The sequence below is a fragment of the Salvelinus alpinus genome, chromosome 2 (assembly GCF_045679555.1).
Source record: "Salvelinus alpinus chromosome 2, SLU_Salpinus.1, whole genome shotgun sequence".
Taxonomy (NCBI): domain Eukaryota; kingdom Metazoa; phylum Chordata; class Actinopteri; order Salmoniformes; family Salmonidae; genus Salvelinus; species Salvelinus alpinus.
This window is the reverse complement of record NC_092087.1, coordinates 129000592-129026832: the sequence shown is the minus strand read 5'-3', so window position 1 is coordinate 129026832 and position 26241 is coordinate 129000592. Positions and strand designations below refer to the sequence as shown.

Here is a 26241-nt window from a genome sequence, read left to right as displayed (position 1 = left end):
CCCGTCGCGGACCAGGATGTCTTGCTCCCAGACAGGCTAAACAACTTTTTTGCCCGCTTTGAGGACAATACAGTGCCACTGACACGGCCCCCTACCAAAACCTGCGGGCTCTCCTTCACTGCAGCCGAGGTGAGTAAAACATTTAAACGTGTTAACCCTCGCAAGGCTGCAGGCCCAGACGGCATTCCCAGCCGCGTCCTCAGAGCATGCGCAGACCAGCTGGCTGGTGTGTTTACGGACATATTCAATCAATCCTTATCCCAGTCTGCTGTTCCCACATGCTTCAAGAGGGCCACCATTGTTCCTGTTCCCAAGAAAGCTAAGGTAACTGAGCTAAACGACTACCGCCCCGTAGCACTCACTTCCGTCATCATGAAGTGCTTTGAGAGACTAGTCAAGGACCATATCACCTCCACCCTACCGGACACCCTAGACCCACTCCAATTTGCTTACCGACCCAATAGGTCCACAGACGACGCAATCGCAACCACACTGCACACTGCCCTAACCCATCTGGACAAGAGGAATACCCATGTGAGAATGCTGTTCATCGATTACAGCTCAGCATTCAACACCATAGTACCCTCCAAACTCGTCATCAAGCTCGAGACCCTGGGTCTCGACCCCGCCCTGTGCAACTGGGTCCTGGACTTCCTGACGGGCCGCCCCCAGGTGGTGAGGGTAGGTAACAACATCTCCACCCCGCTGATCCTCAACACTGGGGCCCCACAAGGGTGCGTTCTGAGCCCTCTCCTGTACTCCCTGTTCACCCACGACTGCGTGGCCATGCACGCCTCCAACTCAATCATCAAGTTTGCGGATGACACTACAGTGGTAGGCTTGATTACCAACAACGACGAGACGGCCTACAGGGAGGAGGTGAGGGCCCTCGGAGTGTGGTGTCAGGAAAATAACCTCACACTCAACGTCAACAAAACAAAGGAGATGATTGTGGACTTCAGGAAACAGCAGAGGGAGCACCCCCCTATCCACATCGACGGGTCAGTAGTGGAGAAGGTGGAAAGTTTTAAGTTCCTCGGTGTACACATCACGGACAAACTGAATTGGTCCACCCACACAGACAGCGTTGTGAAGAAGGCGCAGCAGCGCCTCTTCAACCTCAGGAGGCTGAAGAAATTCGGCTTGTCACCAAAAGCACTCACAAACTTCTACAGATGCACAATCGAGAGCATCCTGTCGGGCTGTATCACCGCCTGGTACGGCAACTGCTCCGCCCACAACCGTAAGGCTCTCCAGAGGGTAGTGAGGTCTGCAGAACGCATCACCGGGGGCAAACTACCTGCCCTCCAGGACACCTACACCACCCGATGTCACAGGAAGGCCATAAAGATCATCAAGGACAACAACCACCCAAGCCACTGCCTGTTCACCCCGCTATCATCCAGAAGGCGAGGTCAGTACAGGTGCATCAAAGCAGGGACCGAGAGACTGAAAAACAGCTTCTATCTCAAGGCCATCAGACTGTTAAACAGCCACCACTAACATTTAGCGGCCGCTGCCAACATACTGACTCAACTCCAGCCACTTTAAAAATGGGAATTGATGGAAATTATGTAAAAATGTACCACTAGCCACTTTAAACAATGCCACTTAATATAATGTTTACATACCCTACATTACCCATCTCATATGTATATACTGTACTCTATATCATCTACTGCATCTTGCCATCTTTATGTAATACATGTACCACTAGCCACTTTAAACTATGCCACTTTATGTTTACATACCCTACAGTACTCATCTCATATGTATATACCGTACTCTATACCATCTACTGCATCTTGCCATGCCGTTCTGTACCACCACTCATTCATATATCTTTATGTACATATTCTTTATCCCTTTACACTTGTGTGTGTGTATAAGGTAGTAGTTGTGGAATTGTTAGGTTAGATTACTTGTTGGTTATTACTGCATTGTCGGAACTAGAAGCACAAGCATTTCGCTACACTCGCATTAACATCTGCTAACCATGTGTATGTGACTAATAAAATTTGATTTGATTTGATTTGATTTGATTTTAAATGGCACCATATTCCCTACATAGTGCACTACTTTTGATCAGAGCTCTAATGGGCCTGGGTATAGGTAGCGCACTGTATAGGGAATGGGGTGCCATTTGGGATGCAGTCAGGGTCTCCTTTGGGCTTTTCGGGGCAACGGCTTTCGTTTAACACTAATTTCTTGATCAATTAAAAAGGAAAATACCATTTGTGTGAGTGGGTAAAGAGAGGGAGTGGAGGATGAGATGTGGGGGGTGAAAAGAGGAAGAAAAGGCCCGTGGTTCCCTGCTGGAGGGGCAAGAGTGCTGCCCCATTTCTCACCAGGATTCCTGGTGCACACACACACACACGCACACACACATCCGCAGCCAGCTTGCTAGACCACATGCATGAACCTTTACCAAGTCCTTGAGAATCGATACGGTGTAAATGGAAGATATTGTGCTCATAGTTCTAAATACCACTTAACTGACAATGCACACAAACACACACATACACACACACAAACATTTTACTCTCCAGAGAACCTGGGAATGTCTATGGTCAACTCTCTCTCCCTACCTCTCTTCCTCCCTCTCTCTCTCTCTACCTGGGTTATCTCTCCTCCCTCTCTCCCACATCCCATCTGCTGCAGGCTGCAGCCACCCAGGTTCAGTGGTAGGTCCTGGCAGCCACCTTGACCCCCATCGAGACATCCCGATTTAGCCTCTCCTTGTATGGAGCCTAGACAGAAAAAGGGGGGAAAATGCCTACATAGCAAAATCCTCTCAGTGTTTCTCACTCAGTGCCTGCTGGCCAATTGACTAGCTTGCTAACTTTGGCCAAAGCTGTAAATAAGATATTTCTGTGTATGTCAGATATGTCTCCCTTTAACAGTATGTATCCGTGAGGCTATGGACACAGATAATATTGCCTCCCTTTTTACTGCTACGTCATTCTAGCTCTCACTCATCGATAGCCATGAAGTGCTTTGAAAGGCTGGTCATGGCTCACATCAACAGCATCCTCCCGGATACCCTAGACCCACTCCAATTCGCATACTGCCCCAACAGATCCACAGATGATGCAATCTCAATTGCACTCCACACTGCCCTTTCCCACCAGGACAAAAGGAACACCTATGTGAGAATGCTATTCATTGACTACAGCTCAGCGTTCAACACCACAGTGCCCTCAAAGCTCATCACTAAGCAAAGGACCCTGGAACTAAACACCTTCCTCTGCAACTGGATCCTGGACTTCCTGACGGGCCGCCCCCAGGTGATAAGGGTAGGCATCAACACGTCTGCCACGCTGATCCTCAACACTGGGGCCCCTCAGGGGTGTGTACTTAGTCCCCTCCTGTACTCCCTGCGTGGCCAAACACGACTCCAACACTATCATTAAGTTTGCTGATGACACAACAGTGGTAGGCCTGATCACCGACAACGATGAGACAGCCTATAGGGAGGAGGTCAGAGAACTGGCAGTGTGGTGCCAGGACAACAACCTCTCCCTCAATGTGAGCAAGACAAAGGAGCTGATCGTGAACTACAGGAAAAGGCGGGCCGAACAGGCCCCCATTAACATTGACAGAGCTGTAGTGAAGCGGGTCGAGAGTTTCAAGTTCCTTGGTGTCCACATCACCAACGAACTATCATGGTCCAAACACACCAAGACAGTCGTAAAGAGGGCACGACAAAAGTCCCCCTCAGGAGACTGAAAAGATTTGGCAGGGTCCACAGATCCTCAAAAAGTTCTACAGCTGCACCGCTGAGAGCATCCTGACCAGTTGCATCACCACCTGGTATGGCAACTGCTCGGTACAGCTTCTACCCTCAAGCCATAAGACTGCTGAACAATTAATCAAATGGCCACTGGACTATTACATTGACACCCCCCCCCCCCCCCCCCCCATTTGTTTTGTACACTGCTGCTACTCGCTGTTTATTATCTATGCATAGTCACTTCACCCCTACCTACATGTACAAATTACCTCAACTAACCTGTACCGCCGCACACTGACTTGGTATTGGTACTCCCTGTATATAGCGTCGTTATTGTTATGTTATTGTGTTACTTTTTATAATTTTTTTAATAATTTTTTTTACTTTAGTTTATTTGGTAAATATTTTCTTGACTCTTAAACTGCACTGTTGGTTGAGGGCTTGTAAGTAAGCATTTCACGGTAAGGTCTACACTTGTTGTATTTGGCGCATGTGACAAATAAAGTTTGATTTGATTTGAATGTTAACCAAAGTATTTTATCACAACTCACTTCACTCGTAGCGACTGACAGGAGAGTTAGGGAGAAGTTATCTACAAAATCATTTTCACTATAGCTTTGATATGCCTTGTCAAACAAACACACACGTGCACACCCGCATGCATGGCTCAGTTTGACAACTTCGGTTGAGTCAATTCAAAAGTCATTTCAACAGCCGAATCCTCCTAAGCCTGCTAGGCAGCAGTGGAAAAGTCCCCTCCCTCATTGCTACATTTCAGACTTGTCACAACAACCCTAAACACCCATAAAGTATAACTGAGGCTAAAGGGCATGACTTGGAGCTCAAAATGGCCACTGGTATCGAGGTCCCACTGCTTGGCTTCTAAGAAGTGTAATGGTGATCCACCACTCTACTCACCGTCAAGTGCTGGAAGAGCCACGCCCTCATGATGTTGGTGGCCACTTTAGGGAAGATGCCTCGCTTCTTGTTGTGACGATCCCTCTTTTCCTTGTCAGGGTCGTCGTCGTCCCCAGTGCTGGGAGAGGCCACCCCGTTGTCCATGCAGTCACCTGTACAAACAAAGCCAACAGTTAGTGTGAGTGAGTGGTTCCATTAGGGAGCTAAGGAGGGAGGTTTGGGACATTTTGGCTCCAACCTGGCAACTGACTATCTCCTCTTGGACAAACAGAAAACAACTGCTAGTTTAACTTCAGAAATTGTCTTTTTTTAAACAAATTTCCCCAGGTTGTGTAGGGAATAAAGAGGGACCATTCTGCTCCAACCTGGCAACCGACTATCTTCTCTTGGACAACAGTCAACAACTGCTCATTTTGCTTCAGGAATTCTAACCTTTCAACATAGCTTCTCTGGGTTGTGGAAGGACTCATTTTATATTTTGCATGATTAGCTAGCGATCGTGCTTTCCTAGCCTTGTTTAGCTGAATGTGTTTAGTTAGTGCATTAAAAGATAAATGTTTTCAGCCAAAAGGAGAGAATTCTGCTACAGCATCTTGGGCAAAAGACAGCAACTGATCGTGTTTTCTTCAGAAATTCGACCCTTTTTACCCAGTTTTATCACTGCTCTGAATATATTGATCAAACTGCAGGATGCCGTAATAGAGTTACTGCTACACAGTCTTTCAGAATGCGAGGAGAAAGCTCTAAAGTTGAAATATGGATGGATCTGGTGAAAAATCTATTTCTCGCTACGTTTCAAACGATTGACTCATCAACATCTTCATCCAAGAAACCTTCACATATTCATCAGAAGAGAGTGTCTGAACGAATAGGTTGAGTCTTCAATGTTGCATACAAAACACTCTCATGTACTGTACACGTGATGCACCAAACCTCCCCAGAACATATATACATGTATATATACTGTATATATTGTAAAGATTTATGAATATACATCTCAGAAAGCTTTTACGCCAGGAGTTGAACTCTCTGACTCACTGTACTGTGGGGTTGATATGACCCACCCAGAGCACCATCTATCCACCCCCAAAATCCATACAGTACATCTCCGAGATATCACAGACCTAGTGTGCGTCCCAAATGGCACCCTAGTCCCTACATAGTGCACTACTTTTTGACCAGGGTCCATAGTGCTGCACTATGTAAGGAATAGGGTGTCATTTGGGACGCAGACGCAGTCCAAAACCAGCCAATGATTTAATACCCAGTTTGTTCCTCTCGCTGTTTTTTCCGCTAAAGTTCGCCTCTTATGTTTACTTAGCTCCCATCTGGCCTGGGAGAGCTACACTGCTGGCCCTGGGTTCATAATCCAAGATGTCTCATTGGAAGTGAATGCTCCTTCGATCTAGCCTGCTCTCAGATCGGTCTCTGCTGCCTTGCCAACTCCTATGGTCATTGTTTGGGGAACGCCAAGGGCTTTGCTAAAGATGAACTAGATGAAATGCTGGATTGAAGGTAGCCTGGCCCTGGATCTCTCTGTACTGTCTTGCCAACTCTATCATAGGAGTAGGCAAGACAGCACAACATATCTGGGACCAGGCTTCCTTCGATCCAACATTAAGTCCATTTCATCTTTAGCAAAGCCCCCACTAACTGCTAACCTCTTCACCAAATGCAATTACAAATCATGCCGTATGCAGTATTTTTGTCAAGTGCCATGTAATGAGGTTAATTTTATTTAATTTCCCCCCTTTTAACAGCAACAGGCAAGGTTAGAGACAGTCAGTTAAAGCAGAGCAGGCATATGGCAGCAACTACCGGCCACATTAGTATAATATCAGTGGTGACTTCACTAGCTTGGAGGTTGACTTTGCTTAGGCTTCTCCTGCCATTACCTCCGCCGCCAAAACAGAGGTGAGATTCTACTGGGACCGACAAGAGTCTGAGAAGGTGGAAATAATCATAAAAATGATGCTGAAGTCCATAAGCAAGCTCTCGGCCTCATTAGGAGGACGACGGCGGGGTACCTCAGGCTGATTTACACTCCCGCACTGTGCCGTGTTGCGGCAGCGTTCTCTAGCCCAACGCCACGAGGAGAGATACGCCGCCGCTGGGGTGACTTTGGGCCCAACCTGCTAATGGTTTGTGACACCGCCGAGCTTCACAGCGACAACTTGTGTACCGGGTGGAGATGGAGACGGGGACGGGACACACGCGCTCTACAGTGACTAGAGCTGCACATGTCAAATCCTCCTCCTCTACATCCAACTATGTGTGACCTGTGAAGGGGGGTTGTGTTAAAAGACGAAGGAAGTAGCAAAGCGATGCAGTGACTTGGGGAGGTCCGGAGAAAGTGGTAGTGGCAAGGGAAGTCGCTGCTGCGCTTTGCTTTCCTGTCTGGCATCCAGTGGAGGAGTGAGGCCATACAAAGGAATTTGTTGCCCCGGGAAAAAACTCTGAACACGAAGTCAGCTCAGCTGTGGTTATGCAGGCTTGACCATGCCTACGCCAAACCAAAAGGATTCATTGCTCACCCTCGCTCTCTTTCCCTCTCTCTCCCTCTTCTTTCTTTTATTCCCTTTGCCCTCATTCCATTTCCACCCTTTTTTTTTCTTCTGCCGTTCAATATCGCTGCTTGCTCCTTTCTCTTCCAGCATCAAGATTAAGAGGCATAGAAATCCACTTGCACTTTTCACGCAAACATTATAAGTCAAGCTGTCAAAGCTCGGCGCTCGCAGCAGCTGCTGGCCTGCTCAATTGCTGAGCTTTTCACAAGTGTTTGCACAACATGTTATTGGCCATGGTCTGGTGCAAGGGGCCTGGGAGGAGAGAGGACCTTTTATTTTGCACCAGGCTTCCACCATTGGTAATTTCTTGTAAGACGCACTTCCCTATAGAAGCAAGGTAGCCATGTGACCATTGTCGGCCAATCCAAGGGTCTGTGAAGAATGGCCTCGCTGCCCAGGTTAGGCTTGTGGTAACTTCAAGCAACCATGAACAACAAAACACGGACAATGCACAAAGAAAAGATTGAGATTAATTGACTACTTGTCTTGGATGGACTTTCTCTATTGGCTACCTGCAAGTTCAAATGAACAGAAGCTAAATGTTTGACCAAACTGCAGACATCCCCACCCCATAGCGATGAACTAAGTCGTTGAAACTGTTTGCCTTCTCTGGGACATTATTTACCAGCTTTCCCTTTGTTTTCTTTCTTCCTCCTCTTTTTCCCGGCAATGACCCCCCCCCCCCCCCCCCCTACAGGTGAGAGATAGTTTTTCCTTCAGTTAAAGTGGGAGATAACAAATCTCTCCTCAGGTATGTATCAGGTTTTTCCTGAAAAGTCAGAAAACCATGACTATCCAATGGTAGCTTCTGTGGTCCTCTAGGACTATCTATGAGATGCGAGGAACCAGTGTTAAGGTATCACTGGACTACATGCCCCAATATGGATCAACCAAGAATCCACTTTCCAACAGAAGCTCAACCAATATGTTTCTGTCAAATACTTCCTTTGAAGGAGCCACAATTCCCCAACCATCCAAATGGGGAATAAAAAGGACATTATGGTTGTTTGTGTTCTGGGCCTTGTGTTCTGGACCTAGTGTTCTGGCTGTGTGAATGTATTTGTGTTCGGGAGTTAAAACACACAGATGTCCCCGAAGCAGTCCACCCGTGGCGGTGCTAAACTGAAAATGTATTCGGGAGATAACAAAACCCCTGAACGCTTGTTGCACTTGGCACACAAACAGCACTTTGCAAATGGCCCTGGTAATAGGTGATACACATCTGACTGAAACTATTTGGAGAGTGTGGTGGGAGTCCACAAACCCAGAGCCCTGCTCATAAAGACGGCCAATAGCAGAGGAGAGAGAGTCCCTTTTAGTCTTCTTCTCTACCTCAACCATTAGGAGCTAGCCTAGCATTTAATGTGTGTGTGTGTGTGTGTGTGTGTGTGTGTGTGTGTGTGTGTGTGTGTGTGTGTGTGTGTGTGTGTGTGTGTGTGTGTGTGTGTGTGTGTGTGTGTGTGTGTGTGTGTGTGTGTGTGTGTGTGTGTGTGTTGCTCTCTGTTATTACTCTTTCCCCGTGTCCAAATAAAAGAGGCGCAGAGGCTGGTATATAAATCGTCGCTCAGTCGACAAGAACATAATGCGCCCTTTCTTCCAGATCCAGTCCCAGGCTGAGCTCAGCATTCACATTTTTCGGTCAACCCTCATCATTCACTCTCTCTTTCTCTGTGCTGTCTCTCTTTCTATTCAACGTTACATCCAAATCCAAACTCGACAACACGTGACACTCACTCATTGGCTTGACATGGGATCAGTCCCAACACTGTCTCTCTAATCTGAAAGTACTTGATAGGCGAAAGCGATAATGGTGGACACCTTTCTAGTATGTCTACCTGTAAGTGAATCTGATCTGTCCCAAAAGGCTAAAATAGCTTCCTCGTTCCTCCCACTGATATGACAGTATACTTGAAAGACAAAAGCAAAGGTGATGGACACCTATCCTGGTATCTTACCTATCAGTGAATCCTTACCTTCTTCACTGTTGTTGTCCCCACTGTGTGACGTGTGTCCCCCACTGGAGGGCCCGGGAGTCCCCGCCGAGCGAACTGATGCCGTGTCATCGTGGTCTCTGCTCCACGAGATCTGATTGGATGACAGGACACCAAAAATCAGCCGAGAAACTACAGTATGAAAATGATTTACCACAGAGAGCACGTCAATGGTCTATGCGTCATATAGAAACCAAGGGCTTTGAGAGGAGTGAGTCATAAAGAATAATCCACGGCCGACTGATTAAAAGAGACGTGGATGGAGACCCAAGGTATGTCGGCACAAAAGGCGCATTCTTAGTTTCCTTACATATCATATCCATATCATATGCAGTACATATCATGTGGGGGGGAAAGGAGAAATACTGTAGCCTGTAGTCATACCAAACACACAGCCAAACAAACCTGTACACACTGGCTCGCTACTCCCCTCAGTTGGCGGCGCATCGTGGCTAACTCAATGCTAACTCCAGGTCAAAATGCAAACCCTATTATTCAGCAAATGAATAACAATAAGTCCTCTTTGGGAAGGAAAAAAATGAAAAATATATATAATGTATTACGCTGCATACCAAGAGAATGCCGTCAGGCTGTGGTAATCTGGAACATATGCTCAGAACACAAATGGTTAAAGCAGCAATGGCCAACTCCAACAAGAGGGGCTCCCAACAAAACGAGCCAGGGGGATAGAAGAGAGGGAGTGCGTACAGGACTGAAGAGATTGGTTCAATCAGAATGGAACCGCTCCTGAGAGACCGAGGGTGGCAAGTACCGAGACACACACACACACACGCACATGCACTCGAACATGTACACGAACACACACACATGCATATTCACACACACCGCCACCACCTCCCACTATTCACCCATAACCAGTGTTAGGTACTCCCTATGCAGCCCCACTTGAGAAGAGAAACTACGTGTGGGATTAAGTGTGAAAATGGTACACTATTGGGCTAGAGGAGAGGGTGCAAAGTGCCTGTAAGGTAGGGTGGGTATCGGGCGGGCGGGTGATGTACCATGTATGGACTTATGGGTAGGAGACTGAAGCCTGGTGGGACTGGTTATGGGTTGACCTCCACATTCAGGAGCTACACTTTAGTGTGCTGGTTCATAATATATGCCATTTAGCAGACACATTTATCCAAAGCGACTTACATGTTAGTTTCTGTAACCCCCAGAGGGAATCGAGCCCACGACAGGCTTTGCTGGCGCCACACTCTTACCAACTGAGCCACACACTTTGTTAAATCAAAAGCATAAATCAAGAGTGCTTATAAGACTCAGGGGACCTGCGCTCATCATTGATCATGTTGTTTGATCGATAATAATAAAAAAACACTCTGGCGGGTGACAGCGCAATCAAAGACGACCGTCAAAGTGCAAATCAGAAGATGTGATCGAAGTACTACTGGAGGGAAATGAGAGGACTGAAGGGGATACATGTTCATAAGTGGATACATAGTAGTTTGATTCACACTAGAATACAGCATAGACTTGGATAGAGGATTATTTTATAATACAGAGCTTGGAGCCTTGTAGTACAGTGAATGGGACACTCAGAACGTCTCAACAACAGGCAAACATAGGCTAGGGAAGCCTGAGTTTATCCTCGTTGCTTTGGTAAATAAAGGGTTAAATGGTTAACAAGTTGCTGTGTGGCTGACATGGCACTCGGAGGAAGGGATTCCATATTGTTAAAGCCTTGCTCAAAGAGTGGGTGCAACGTGACTTGAAAACTGTCTTGGTTGCATTCACACGAAAAAGGAGCAGACTTGACTCTTCACCTCTTGTCCCTTTTTTGATCAATGGCATCTTTTTCAAGTACATGCAGCACAATGAACATAATTAACACATAAAAACACCATAAAATAGCATAATAACAATTAAAATGTTTCCCGTAGTCCCCCAAAGCACTTATTCAAGACGTTATATAATAAAAGCCAAGCAACTGTTTACTGGGATCCTTACTTCAAACAAGTTTTTTCCAAAACATATTAATGGTCATGTCCCGAAAAAAGATGAAACCATTTATTATGCTTTGAAATTAAATGGAATAGAAACTTTGTTCTCATGGTCATTTTGTCAAATGTTAGGCCTACATTTGATATTTGATTTATTTTAAAGTCACTTATTAATCTATATCACTAAGAGGAGGCCAACAATTTCCTAAATTATATTTTTTTCCATAGGCCTATCTATTTTGATTAAACGATCTAGACAGCATAAAACGAGTGCGACGTGTTCTCTGTATAGGCCTACAATTCAAATGCACGTAATAGACGACAATTGTATTAATACGCACGTAGTAGGCAAGAGCTTACCTGATCAAGAGGCCCAGACGATCTTGTAAAATCTTCACTGTCGGATTTATTTCCACCGTCCCTGTCGTCTATGACCAAATCGATCGGCATTTTTCCTTTCAAGCAGCTGATGTATCGATGACAGAAATTATCGCATAACTCGTGTACCTGCAAACACAGAGGACAACCAAACATGTATCAAAACTGAGTGAACACTATACCCTACGGGAAAGCCCTAAAAAATGTAATGTAGATGGTGGCAATGAATGGTATTATAAAGAATAGCCTATCCCTGGCCTTGTGACAGGCCTAAGATACTATTCAAGCACATTGGCTTCAAAAATAGCAGAACTACATCACATTACATACATTTTACATTACTTGTAGAAAAACTAATGATTATTTTATTTTTCTTATTTTTTGTATATAATTGAGCGAGAACTGTAGGCTACTTCATCAACTTATTCTCCTCACTAATACAATACAGGCCTAACATGAGCAATATGGCGACTGTTATATAAACGCCCTCGCCTAATATTCTGCAAGCGCATCCATCAATGACAACATTATCAACTGCATAACATGAACATTTACTAGGGCAACCAAATATACTACCACCACTATTACACATCTACTACGGAGTTATAGCCTAATGCTATGCATCATCGCAATCGATGGTGATAAAATATACCGTGCATGAGATGGGTATGAGTAAATATACCTTCTCCAGCTCGAGCAGATGAAACCGTAATACTTGAATTGCTTGTATCATCTAGAAGGAAAAAGTTTGCATTAAAACATTTGTATTCACATTTTGGATCATTACATAATTTTTTTATCATTACGTGTGTGTGTGTGTGTGTGTGTGTGTGTGTGTGTGTGTGTGTGTGTGTGTGATCATTAGGATTAAAATAATTAGCATAAAGAGCAAACAAACTTTATGACAAGAAAATCGTTTTGACATATTACGATTACACAAGCGTGTATCTGTTATGACACCATTAATAACAAGGACCGTGATGAAGTCCAATTCACACTAAAGTGTTGGCTACTGTAAACAATTAATGAATGTATTCATGGGCCAACTGTTCGATACTGTTCTTGCGAGTGGCCTTAAGCAAGTGAGTTCTTACCAAATTATCAATTTCTGGATTTGATGAAAATATAGGCTTCTCTGATCGAATCTGAAACCAAAGTGTTAGAAGTTCACTGTTCACTGAGTGTCATACGTCATTCATAACCATGGTGTTCACATGCATAGGACAGCTTGTCGCTCACAAAGTTTCCACAATGCACAATTACAAAACATCTATATATGCACAACTGTTATTTACCCTGAAATATACGAATTTGAACGAATTTGAACTTCAACAAAACAAGTAAATAGATATGTCAAACCTGCTTTGAAAATACTGCTATATCCTCGTTGAAAGACTCAGAGGAACACACGTCGCCTCCAGCGACCCCAGTTTCTCTCGGCGTGCAAGTTGCTAATTCACATTTTTCAAAAATTAGAGCTAGAAGTGGGAAAAGGGGGTGCCTAAAAGGAAGAGAGAGGACATTAACGCTGTACGCCGCTTTGGAAAGTTTGCGTGTCGGTACAGGCCCAAACTAAGAAAGTAGGTTACATCGACTTTCACTCAAATTGCCTACTGTCTTCAGTTGTAAATTGAATGAATATTGCACTAATTAAACATTCAGAAATGTATCAGCACAATAATTACATAAAAGTAGGCCTAGTCTTACTGCATGAAATGAGTTGGTCATACAGGCATAACTGGTCGCATGGCATCCTCAGCCCTCGAGTGCTTTATTTAGAACGCGATTCAACATTTTAGGACAACGAAATAACACCATATTCTTCAGTGAGATTAATAACTCGGGCAAAAAAAATACATTATGAACTTTTCAATAGAGTTTAATAACACTATTAAACTTGGCCTGAAAATAGGCCTATATTATGGCACACAAATATAAACAACACTGCCTATACATTTTTTGAAGTATAGGCAGGGTAGTTAGAGAATGTGTTTGATGTACAATTTTTTATTGTGAGAGTTGGATTTACAAACATTTAGGGAGTTCGGTTATCTAACTCCGACCACTGACTCCTGCTAAACAATAGGATACATCCAAATCGTTAATTTTGTGAATGGAAAATAACATTATATTTAGACTGAAACCCAAATGCAAACATAACCTATGCCTCTTTTTCGAAAACTCAGGGGACAATGTCATACTTTAACATTTCAAAACAGATATACAAAGTTTAAACAAGCCTATATAGCACCATGCGTAAAGACCGAACACAGAAGAGGCTATAATTAGCGAGAATTTCCCAAAGCCTCCCTCTCTCTTAAACGTCCATCGCTCATATTTGTGGTGCATGATATCCCCAATGGTTATACACTTTACGTTGGCAGTAAAATAAACGTACCCGTAAATGGCATCTTTGTCTCTTTTTATAGCGTCGTTGACGGAGGAGCCCATACTGGGCGGTATGGCACTGGCGTGTGTTGAGTGCGGGTACTGGTGCGAGTGGAACTGGGGCCCGTGGTTCAGGTGAACCGCCTGCATGGAGCGCGCTGCATGAGGGTCCCCGTACATAGTCGAGGGCAGCCCTACTCCGTCCATTCCATAGTGGGGAAGGTCTTCATACTGTCAAAAGTGAAAGATAGAGAATATTCTAAAAGAATAACCAATGACACTGTTGCGCTATCTCTCCTGCTGTTGAATGAAGGCCTGTGTTGATAATAGCTATACTAAATGTAATAATACTGACAATAAAAACGAATTATAAAGACTAATAACAAGAAAAATCTATTAACAACAATGGTAAAATAGCTTAAATTATGTTGTTGGCAGTCTATACTAATAATAGCAAAAAGGCCTAAATTAGTATATAAAATAAGTGCTAATGTGTTAGGTATATGATGCTAATAGTAGCCTATCGTATGTTTAGTGGTAGGAATAATATTAGTGGCAATAAAATCCTATGTCGATCATCTAATTAAATATCAATGGAAAATGTTCATTGTTTGTGGATTAGTGTTGAACCATTAACATGTTAAAACGTTGTGAAAAAGCAGTTCACTTTTATGTGTCTACAACTTTCAAACGGTTTTGGGTATTCTTTCAGGCGATTAGAACACTACAGGGTCTTGCTTAGACAAAACAATATCACAAATGTCTACACTTTTCAGTCTGTATTCTTGCTGATATTTAAAAGAAATCAAATATTGTTCTGTTTATCTTGACAAAACTAATAGCTTAAAGAAACTTTTTTTTTAAATGACAGATGCATTTTTAGATAGGCTAATTGTTCATGCATGGCTATACGTGGCCTATCTAAACTATTTCGAGTATATTTAGAGAACGCTTTGAAGTAATCAAATATTTTTTATTCTAAATGTTGAATTGATTTATTTGTATGTCATATATCAGATAAAAATGTATAAATATTATGAAATGTTGAAAAAGACAGATAGCAACAAACTCTCTACATAATTCTCATATCTGTAAAGACTGAAATTGCATGCACACAAAACATTTGTGAATTGTCGTCCACGTTCTTATTACCAAACCTACATAATGTTTTTTTGTAAATCTTTTAAGTTGATGTGTAACAACTTGGTTATAGCCCACATTAAACACTGACCCCCCAAAAGACGGACGCTGCGTTTATGAAACGCAGAATATCAAAACACATGTCATAATAGTAAAAATGAATTATGTGATGAAGTTTGCAGTCTGCAGTCTATAGCTCTTTGGACAATATGAAAATGCAATTGTTGATTCTACTCACACACGTTCAAATGCTGACTAGTATAGGCTAGCACGTAGCAGAAGTATATTTGACCGTTTATAGCTCTACCAAAGGGCTGAAACAACCTCTTATTGCCTAGGTGCCTGCTTGTTGTGCCATACAAACGGAGAATTGCGCACAGTAATAAGCCACGTCTCAATTGTAGCTTTATTGCCATTGCTAAAAGTTCTGTCAATACACACCCGTTGCGCCATCGGCCTGTCACTCTAGCCGATTCCAATCGGACTCTAAACGTCTTCTACGAGGCCAGGGCTGAGGGAAAATAAACACCTAACTCCAAATGCAAGATTAAGAATATTGTGCTCGTCTCTCCAGAGAGGGTGGTTGTTAGACTGCCAGCGTAAGTCCAGCGATAGATAAAAACACCACAATCCAGTACAGAGCTCCTTCTCTTTCTCCTGGAGACCGTTCATAGACAAGCGGCACTAGGCTACGACTTCACGCTTGAGACTGGTGTAAAATGCCCCGTACAGAAGAAAAACATTGATACTCTAGTCTCGCTCAACAAGCAAGCTGTCAATCAATATCGAGGTTGTCAAGTAGCTTAATTAATGATGACTCGTCGCGCTCTTCCCTCACTTGGAATGCTTCAGATATTCATGTAAAGATGTTCAAAAACAGTCCCCATCGTGTCCTCGATCACTTGCAACTCCAGTGAAGGTTTTCTTTGATGCAATACCATCCAAGTGGAGATCTGAAGAAGGAGGGGTGATATTTTCTGACTTCGTTTTTCTTAAAGGAGCCGTCGACTGTCCGTCGGTGTGTTGGTGGATCCCGATGTGCAGTGCGAATGCCGTGCTTGGGTCTCCAAATGCGCGCGTGTGTGTGTGTGTTGTTGCAGGGCGCATAACGCAGAGAGGGTAGCTTTGACCAATTTGTGCAAACCCGGAAGTAGTGGTGGCCATAACTGGTCACGTATTGGAATGGGCCACATCAAGTGGAGAACCAGGTGGGGGCGTTTGAGAACTGTAAAAATAGCAGATATTCAATCGCAGATAGGGGTTGCATTATCTGGTGCTCAACTGGAAGTTTTGCTGTGGCAATAACGAGCATGCCTTAGGTCATTTAAAGAATACATATAAATATTAACAAAAGATAGGCTATAAATAAGCAAATAACTGACCATGAATAGAAACAGCTGTCCATTTTCCCGAAAAATAAAAGTAGTCTAACAAATAAGCTATTCACTTATTTTTTTCTCAGGTTTATAATATCACTCTAAAACATTTATTTTATTGGAGGTTGTGTGTCAGAATTTGAAACACCTTCGCATAATTGATTGACAGACCTTCTGTCCAATATGGCAGTAGAAGTGGGAAGCGAATGGGCGCAATTAAGCGTACATCAAGCCACAGGCCTCTGTTCTCTAATACAAACATTGATGGTTTGGTGCATTGGGGACATGGTCAGCATTGTGTAATGAGAGCTTACAAATAGATGACTGTACATGTAAGTGTCAAAAGACAGCCACGGAACTACAGCCTATCAAGTTCAATAACTAAAGCTCCCTCGCCGACCGTGCATAAAATTACGAATTTCTTTATTCACTGTACGTTGTAGTCTAGTAAACTCTTTGACTTTTGAGTAGGGAACCAACAGAGTATTAATGTTATCAGTTCAACTGAAGATTGGAGGAGCAGTGATTTAAATATGGCATGAAAGCCGTATAGAGTTTGTCCAAGGTGTTATCCAAAGACGTATAGCCTTGCCAAGATTCAAACTGGGAGGCTGGTCGGTGGTTGCCTTCAAAATACGGTAGCTTTACCCAGAGAGAGTGGCTACCTTGTCCATAGAAATTAATTTGGCCTTATCTCTCTCGAGGATATACCTACGAGTAGATGGAATCTTACCAACCTCTTAAATACTTGGAATATGTGAGGTTAAGAACATATCTAATTCATTTTAAATAATGTAAACCTCGGTGGTAGGCTATTAACGCTGTTTTCAGATTATAACATATATTTGATGAAGTGAAGCATAGCTGTAGGACGTGCAGGCTGGCAAAAGCGCTTTGAAACCCAACTTTTGATTTATTCTGTAATTGGTTGCATGAAGAAGCTATCCAATTATGTCCTTATAATGACATCTATTTCTTGAAGGTACTATTATTCATGTATTTTTCTGCCAATCTTAGACTAAACTCTGGAAGTTATGGAAGGACTTGAAGGAGCCTAAACCAAAAGTGTAAGAAAGGTAATTAACGTTTATCTGTGTCTGTAGGCTACTTTTACAGCCTTTATTAACACTCCTAACATGTTCTGATATAAGATTTACTCAGACCACAATCGGCAGAGTTATTCATGTCTAGTTAAATAAAGGTTAGATAAAAATATATATATAATAATTTAAGTCTAGGCTAACCAAAACGTGAATTGGCTCATTTGGAAGACCCACATTTGTATTGTGGTCAAGAAAAAACATAGCTGTAGATACACTGTAAGTTCACATCATTTACAGTACCCCACATTTGACCGTTTGTTTAAGAATCTATATCTCGGGAATAGCTCATCAAATGTTTGTTTGAACAAACTCAAATTTTCTGTTTGAGTGACCAGATTTTATTTTGAAAACCATTCGAATGTTTTTACACACAGGCCAAAATGAACTTACATTTCACAGAAAACGCAAACGTAGCTTATGAAAGAGCCTTTCACAGCTGAAAGTAAGTACGGGAAGAAATATTAAACAGGAACTGGTATCTCCCCCATTTACATGACTCCATTCTTAATAATGTTATAGAAAATGTTACCGTAATCAAATTAAGCAATCTGTTACATCACAGGTCTAGCTGATTTAGGCATGCATAACCTACCATGAAATATCTTCTGCGACCAAAAGATGGGTTAACAAGTTCTCACTGTTTTTCCACTGATGCTGTTTGGGTATCGGTTTGTTTGGTCGTTTACTGGACCATTTGCGCCATCTAGTCTTAGGCAAGTGCAAGTTCAACTAAGATGTGTGTTGAGTTGTGGCATTTATTGTAATATGTTTGTTATAGAGTTGTTGTAGTCACTTTGCGACGGGAAAATAAACATTTCAATTTATAGAAACGTATTTTATGCAGACAAAACGTATAGCAAAATACACGTGTTACACCTGAGGTCCACAGACAGTTATGCCTACATGGAATTGCAATGGTGGAAAAAGTACCCAAATATCATACTTGAGTAAAAGTAAAGATACCTTTAATAGGAAATGACTCAAGTAAAAGTGAAAGACACCCAGTAAAATACTACTTGAGTAAAAGTCTAAAAGTATTTGGTTTTAAATATACTTAAGTATCAAAACTAAATGTAATTGCAAAAATGTACTTAAGTATCAAAAGTAAAAGTATAAATAATTTCAAATTCGTCAAATTAAGCAAACCAAATGGCATAATTGTTAATGTTTTTATTTATTTATGGATAGCCAGGGGCACACTCCAACACTCAGTAGAGATGACCAGGGATGCTCTCTTGACAACTATGTAAATTGGTCAATTTCTGTCCTGCTAAGCATTCAAAATGTGACGAGTACTTTTAGATGTCAGGGAAAATGTATGGAGGAAAAAGTACATCATTTTCTTTAGGAATGTAGTGAAGTAAAAGTAAAAGTTGTCAAAAATATAAATAGTAAAGTAAAGTACAGATACCTCAAAAAACGACTTAAGTAGTACTTTAAAGTACTTTTACATAAGTACTTTACACCACTGTGGAATTGTAACATCTTGATGTGATGGTATGTAACTGAATTAGTTCACATTTGAAACAGAATTTGGCAAGTTCCCTTTCAAAACAATTACATTCTTTTTTATATACAGTTGAAGTCGGAAGTTTACATACTGTAACGACAGCCTTCCTCCTCTTCGTCTGAAGAGGAGGTGTAGCAGGGATCGGACCAAGACGCAGCGTATTCCATGTTCAACATGATTTTAATAAAGAGACGAATAACGTGAACACTATACAAATACAAAATTAACAAATGACAAACACCTGCCTCTGATTGAGAACCACATCAGGCCAATTGACAATCCCCACATAGAAACACAAAACATAGACAAAACATAGAATGCCCACCCAGCTCACGTCCTGATCACGTCCTGACCAACACAAAACAAGGAAAACACACAAGAACTATGGTCAGAACGTGACACATACACCTTAGCCAAATACATTTAAACTCAGTTTTTCAGAATTCCTGACATTTAATCCTTGTTAAAATTCCCTGTCTTAGGTCAGTTAGGATCACCACTTTATTTTAAGAATGTGAAATGTCAGAATAATAGTTGAGAGAATTATTTATTTCAGCTTTTATTTCTTTCATCACATTCCCAGTGGGTCAGAAGTTTACATACACTCAATTAGTATTTGGTAGCATTGCCTTTAAATTGTTTAACTTGGGTCAAATGTTTTGGGTAGCATTCCACAAGCTTCCCACAATAAGTTGGGTGAATTGTGGCCCATTCCTACTGACAGAGCTGGTGTAACTGAGTCAGGTTTGTAGCCCTCCTTGCTCGCAAACGCTTTTTCAGTTCTGCCCACACATTTTCTATAGGATTGAGGTCAGGGCTTTGTGATGGCCACTCCAATACCTTGATTTTGTTGTCCTTAAGCCATTTTGCCACAACTTTGGAAGTATGCTTGGGGTCATTGTCCATTTGGAAGACCCATTTGCGACAAAGCTTTAACGTCCTGACTTATGTCATGAGATGTTGCTTCAATATAGCCACATAATTTTCCATCCTCATGATGCCATCTATTTTGTGAAATGCACCAATCCCTCCTGCAGCAAAGCATCCACACAACATGATACTGCCACCCCGTGCTTCACGGTTGGGATAGTGTTCTTCGGCTTGCAAGCCTCCCCCTTTTTCCTCCAAACATAACGATGGTCATTATGGCCAAACACTTCTATTTTTGTTTCATCAGACCAGAGGACATTTCTCGAAAAATGACAATCTTTGTCCTCATGTGCAGTTGCAAACCGTAGTCTGGCATTTTTATGGCAGTTTTGGAGCAGTGGCTTCTTCCTTGTTGAGCGGCCTTTCAGGTTATGTCGATATAGGACTCGTTTTGCTGTGGATATAGATACTTTTGTACCTGTTTCCTCCAGCATCTTCACAGGGTCCTTTGCTGTTGTTCTGGGATTGATTTGCACTTTTTGCACCAAAGTACATTCATCTCTAGGAGACAGAACATGTCTCCTTCATGAGCGGTATGACGGCTGCGTGGTCCCATGGTGTATGAACTTGGGTACTATTGTTTGTACAGATGAACGTGGTACCTTCAGGAGTATGGACATTTCTCCTAAGGATGAACCAGACTTGTAGAGGTCTACAAATTTTGTTTTCTGAGGTCTTGGCTGATTTCTTTTGATTTTTCCTATGATGTCAAGCAAAGAGGCACTGATTTTGAAGGTAAGCCTTGAAATACATCCACAGGTACACCTCCAATTGACTCAAAGGATGTCAATTAGCCTATCAAAAGCTTCTAAAGCCATGACATCATTTTCTGGAATTTGTCATGCTGTTTAAAGGCACTGTAGACTTCTGACCCACTGGAATTGTGATACAGTGAATTCTAAGTGAAATAATCTGTTTGTAAACAATTGTTGTAAAAATTACTTGTGTCATGCACAAGGTAGATGTCCTAAGTATTATGAGCTATGCATTTTATACATGCATGAATTCCATTTTACCACAGCATATCCTATCTCGGGTCCAAAATAATAATTTCAACTAATGGTAGGTATTTCCTTGTCTCTGAACATTTCAAATAAAAATATTATTTCGTCATACATAGTCAAGACCTAAACTGAATGATTTTCACATGGACTGTTCTCTGATCCAAGTTGTTATAGTGAACAAAACTGCATCATCAGAGCTAAATGCAGGTGGCCTCAAGCAACGCGTCATATCTGTTTCATTCTGCAATATGTCACACTATTATTCATTTAGGCAGACAGATACAGTGGGGAGAACAAGTATTTGATACACTGACGATTTTGCAGGTTTTCCTACTTACAAAGCATGTAGAGGTCTGTAATTTTTATCATAGGTACACTTCAACTGTGAGAGAAGGAATCTAAAACAAAAATCCAGAAAATCACATTGTATGATTTTTAAGTAATTAATTTGCATTTTATTGCATGACATAAGTATTTGATACATCAGAAAAGCAGAACATAATATTTGGTACAGAAACCTTAGTTTGTAATTACAGAGATCATACGTTTCCTGTAGTTCTTGACCAGGTTTGCACACACTGCAGCAGGGATTTTGGCCCACTCCTCCATACAGACCTTCTCCAGATCCTTCAGGTTTCGGGGCTGTCGCTGGGCAATACGGACTTTCGGCTCCCTCCAAAGATTTTCTATTGGGTTCAGGTCTGGAGACTGGCTAGGCCACTCCAGGACCTTGAGATGCTTCTTACGGAGCCACTCCTTAGTTGCCCTGGCTGTGTGTTTCGGGTCGTTGTCATGCTGGAAGACCCAGCCACGACCCATCTTCAATGCTCTTACTGAGGGAAGGAGGTTGTTGGTCAAGATCTCGCGATACATGGCCCCATCCATCCTCCCCTCAATACGGTGCAGTCGTCCTGTCCCCTTTGCAGAAAAGCATCCCCAAAGAATGATGTTTCCACCTCCATGCTTCACGGTTGGGATGGTGTTCTTGGGGTTGTACTCATCCTTCTATTCCTCCAAACACGGCGAGTGGAGTTTAGAGCAAAAAGCTCTATTTTTGTCTCATCAGACCACATGACCTTCTCCCATTCCTCCTCTGGATCATCCAGATGGTCATTGGCAAACTTCAGACGGGCCTGGACATGCGCTGGCTTGAGCAGGGGGACCTTGCGTGCGCTGCAGGATTTTAATCCATGACGGCGTAGTGTGTTACTAATGGTTTTCTTTGAGACTGTGGTCCCAGCTCTCTTCAGGTCATTGACCAGGTCCTGCCATGTAGTTCTGGGCTGATCCCTCACATTCCTCATGATCATTGATGCCCCACGAGGTGAGATCTTGCATGGAGCCCCAGACCGAGGGTGATTGACCGTCATCTTGAACTTCTTCCATTTTCTAATAATTGTGCCAACAGTTGTTGCCTTCTCACCAAGCTGCTTGCCTATTGTCCTGTAGCCCATCCCAGCCTTGTACAGGTCTACAATTTATCCCTGATGTCCTTACACAGCTCTCTGGTCTTGGCCATTGTGGAGAGGTTGGAGTCTGTTTGATTGAGTGTGTGGACAGGTGTCTTTTATACAGGTAACGAGTTCAAACAGGTGCAGTTAATACAGGTAATGAGTGGAGAACAGGAGGGCTTCTTAAAGAAAAACTAACAGGTCTGTGAGAGCCGGAATTCTTACTGGTTGGTAGGTGATCAAATACTTATGTCATGCAATAAAATGCAAATTAATTACTTAAAAATCATACAATGTGATTTTCTGGATTTTTGTTTTAGATTCCGTCTCTCACAGTTGAAGTGTACCTATGATAAAAATGACAGACCTCTACATGCTTTGTAAGTAGGAAAACCTGCAAAATCGGCAGTGTATCAAATACTTGTTCTCCCCACTGTAAGTGCCAATATCATGTACATAAATGATCAGAATACACAATCCTCAAAATGTACATCAGTCACAATCCACAGACAGATACAATTTGCCTTGTACTCATGCAGTGTTATTCATGTCCTTGACTTTACATCCTCCAACCCCCCACCACCACCCAAAAATGAGCCTCAAGGGATGGATAATGACAGTTGGGATATTCTGGTGACAAGGTGGGGGAGTTTGCAGTGTTGTTATTGTTATTATTACAACATGGGCATGCGTCCCAAATGGCACCCTATTGTCTATGTAGTGCACTACTTTTTACCAAATCCCTATGGTCAAACGTAGTGCACTACATAGGGAATAGGGTGCCATTTTTGGACGCAAACCATGGGACAATTCCGATTGCCCTGGAATGTGAAAAGAGTGAGTTAAGGGCCACAGAAAAAGGTCACGGCCGCAATTATCTCTGGCCTTGGCCTGACAGAGACAGCTGAGCAGGCCTGGTATTCTTCCTGTTGTCGTTTGCTGTTGCTGTTTTGGGGGCTAAATGGACAATGTTTCTTTACCCCCATGGGCCGACTTGGTAGCTATTCTCGTACTTTTAAAGAATCACAAAAATGTGTAAAGATACAAATAGGCTACCCAGAAAGGGCTTCTGCTGAGGATAAACATGAATGGGGCCAGTTTGTGCATATGTTATTATGAAACATAGCGTGCACACACAGACAAATACACACATACATACAGTGCCTTCAGAAAGTATTCACACCCCATGACTTTTTCCATATTTTGTTGTGTTGCAAAGTGGGATTAAAATGGATTGAATTGTCATTGTGTCAACAATCTACACAAAATACTCTGTAATGTCAAAGTGGAAGAATATTCTAACATTTGAAAGAAATATATTAGAAAAAATAAAACACTGAGTTAGCAAAACATTAAGGATACCTGCTCATTCCATGACATAGAATGACCAGGTGAATCTAGGTGAAAGCTATGATCACCTGTTAAATCCACTTCAATCGGTGTAGATGAAGGGGAGGAGACAGGTTAAAGATGGATTTTAAGTATTGAGACAATTGAGACACAGAATATGTATGTGTGCCATTCAGAAGGTGAATGGGCAAGACAGAATATTTAAGTGCCTGTGAACAGGGTAGGGTAGTAGATGTCAGGCGCACCGGTTTGAGTGTATCAAGAACTGCAACGCTGCTGGGGTTTTCACGCTTAACAGTTTCCCGTGTGTATCAGGAATGGTCCACCAACCAAAGGACATCCAGCCAACTTGGCACAACTGTGGGAAGCATTGGAGTCAACATGGGCCAGCATCCCGGTGGAACGCTTTCGACTCCTTGTAGAGGCTGTTCTACGGACCAAAGGTGGTGCAACTAAATATTAGGAAGGTGTTCCTAATGTTTTGTGCACTCAGTGTATATCTTGATTAGATTAGTATTCAACACCCTGAGTCAATACAGGTTAGAATCACCTTAGGCAGTGATTAAAGCTGTGAGTGTTTCTGGGTAAATCTCTAGGAGCTTTCGACACCTGGATTGTGCAACATTTGCCTATTATTCTTTTCAAAATTCTTCAAGCTCTGTCAAATTGTTTGTTGATCATTGCTAGACAACCATTTTCAGGTCTTGTCATAGATTTTCAAGCAGATTTATTCAGACCCCACATTTTGTTACGTTACGGCCTTATTCTAAAATGTATTTTTTTTAAAATCCCCCCCTCATCAATCAACACAAAATATCCCATAATGACAAAGCAAAAACAGGTTTTTAGAAATTTTTGCAAAACATAAATAATACAAAAAACTGAAATATCACATTTACATAAGTACTCAGATCCTTTACTCAATACTTTGTTGAAGCACCTTTGGCAGCGATTACAGCCTCGAGTCTTCTTGAGTATGACGCTACAAGCTTGGCACACCTGTATTTGGGGTGTTTCTCCCATTCTTCTCTGCAGATCCTCTCAAGCTCTGTCAGGTTGGATGGAGAGCGTCGCTGCACAGCTATTTTCAGGTCTCTCCAGAGATGTTCGATCGGGTTCAACTCCGGGCTCTGGCTGAGCCACTCATGGACATTCAGAGACATGGCCCAAAGCCACTCCTGTATTGTCTTGGCTGTGTGCTTAGGGTCGTTGTCCTGTTGGAAGGTGAACCTATGCCCCAGTCTGAGGTCCTAAGCACTCTGGAGCAGGTTTTCATCAAGGATCTCTCTGTACTTTGCTCCGTTCATCTTTCCCTCGATCCTGACTAGTCTTCCAGTCACTGCCACTGAAAAATATCCCCACAGCATGATGCTGCCACCACCATGCTTCACCGTAGGCATGGTGCCAGGTTTCATCCAGGCGCGACGCTTGGCATTCAGGCCAAAGAGTTCAATCTTGGTTTCATCAGACCAGAGAATCTTGTTTCTCATGGTCTGAGAGTCCTTTAGGTGCCTTTTGGCAAACTCCAAGAGGGCTGTCATGTGCCTTTTACTGAGGAGAGGCTTCTGTCTGGCCACTCTACCATAAAGACTTGATTGATGGAGTGCTGCAGAGATGGTTGTCCTTCTGGAAGGTTCTCCCATATCCACAGAGAAACTCAAGCTCTGTTAGAGTTACCATCGGGTTCTTAGTCACCTCTCTAAACCAAGGCCATTCTCCCCCGATTGCTCAGTTTTGCTGGGCGGCCAGCTCTAGGAAGAGTCTTGGTGGTTCCAAATTTCTTCCATTTAAGAATGATGGAGTCCACTGTGTTCTTGCTGACCTTCAATGCTGCAGACATTTTTTGTTACCCTACCCCAGATCTGTGCCTCGACACAATCCTGTCTCGGACCTCTACAGACAATTCCTTCGACCTCATGTCTTGATTTTTGCTCTGACATGCACTGTCAACTGTGTATATAAACAGGTGTGTGCCTTTCCAAATCATGTCCAATCAGTTGAACTTACCACAGGTGGACTCCAATCAAGTTGTAGAAACATCTCAAGGATGATCAATGGAAACACGATGCACCTGAGCTCAATTTCGAGTCTCATTGTGAAGGGTCTGAATACTTATGTAAATAAGGTATTTCTGTTTTTTTGATTTGTAATAAATGTGCAAAAATGTCTAAAAACCTGTTTTCACTTTGCCATTATGGGGTATTGTGTGTAGATTGATGAGGAATTTGTTTTAGTGAATTGATTTTAGAATAAGACTCCACTCTCCATCCCTCATGACCCGAGCCTGAGAGTCTAGGGGTTACCATAAACCTGCCTCCCAAACTCTCCTTGACCTGTGTGACCTGTGCCCTGATAGGTTGCTAGGGTAGTTACTAGGGGGCCGGACATCTGCCCGTCCTCTTGACTAGACAGGGCACACAATACTATCAGTCCCC

General features: G+C 42.7%; 1 protein-coding gene across 3 annotated transcripts in view; it reads right to left on the bottom strand.

Moving 5' to 3' along the window:
* Positions 1-15994, bottom strand: part of LOC139568755 (homeobox protein Meis1-like) — a 37492-nt gene extending 21498 nt beyond the window's left edge. For 2 of the 3 annotated variants that reach the window (XM_071390810.1, XM_071390811.1), the window contains exons 1-8: positions 15524-15672; positions 13953-14173; positions 12914-13055; positions 12649-12699; positions 12237-12287; positions 11537-11683; positions 9192-9303; positions 4652-4803 (exon numbers count right to left, since the gene is read on the bottom strand). In XM_071390810.1, the coding sequence (XP_071246911.1) occupies positions 4652-4803; positions 9192-9303; positions 11537-11683; positions 12237-12287; positions 12649-12699; positions 12914-13055; positions 13953-14173; positions 15524-15535 (888 nt within the window). In that variant the 5' untranslated portion in view covers positions 15536-15672. Of the gene's footprint in view, positions 1-4651; positions 4804-9191; positions 9304-11536; positions 11684-12236; positions 12288-12648; positions 12700-12913; positions 13056-13952; positions 14174-15523 lie in introns of all 3 variants that reach the window. The other variant, XM_071390809.1, reaches the window with a different exon arrangement.
* Positions 15995-26241: the final 10247 nt, after the last annotated feature.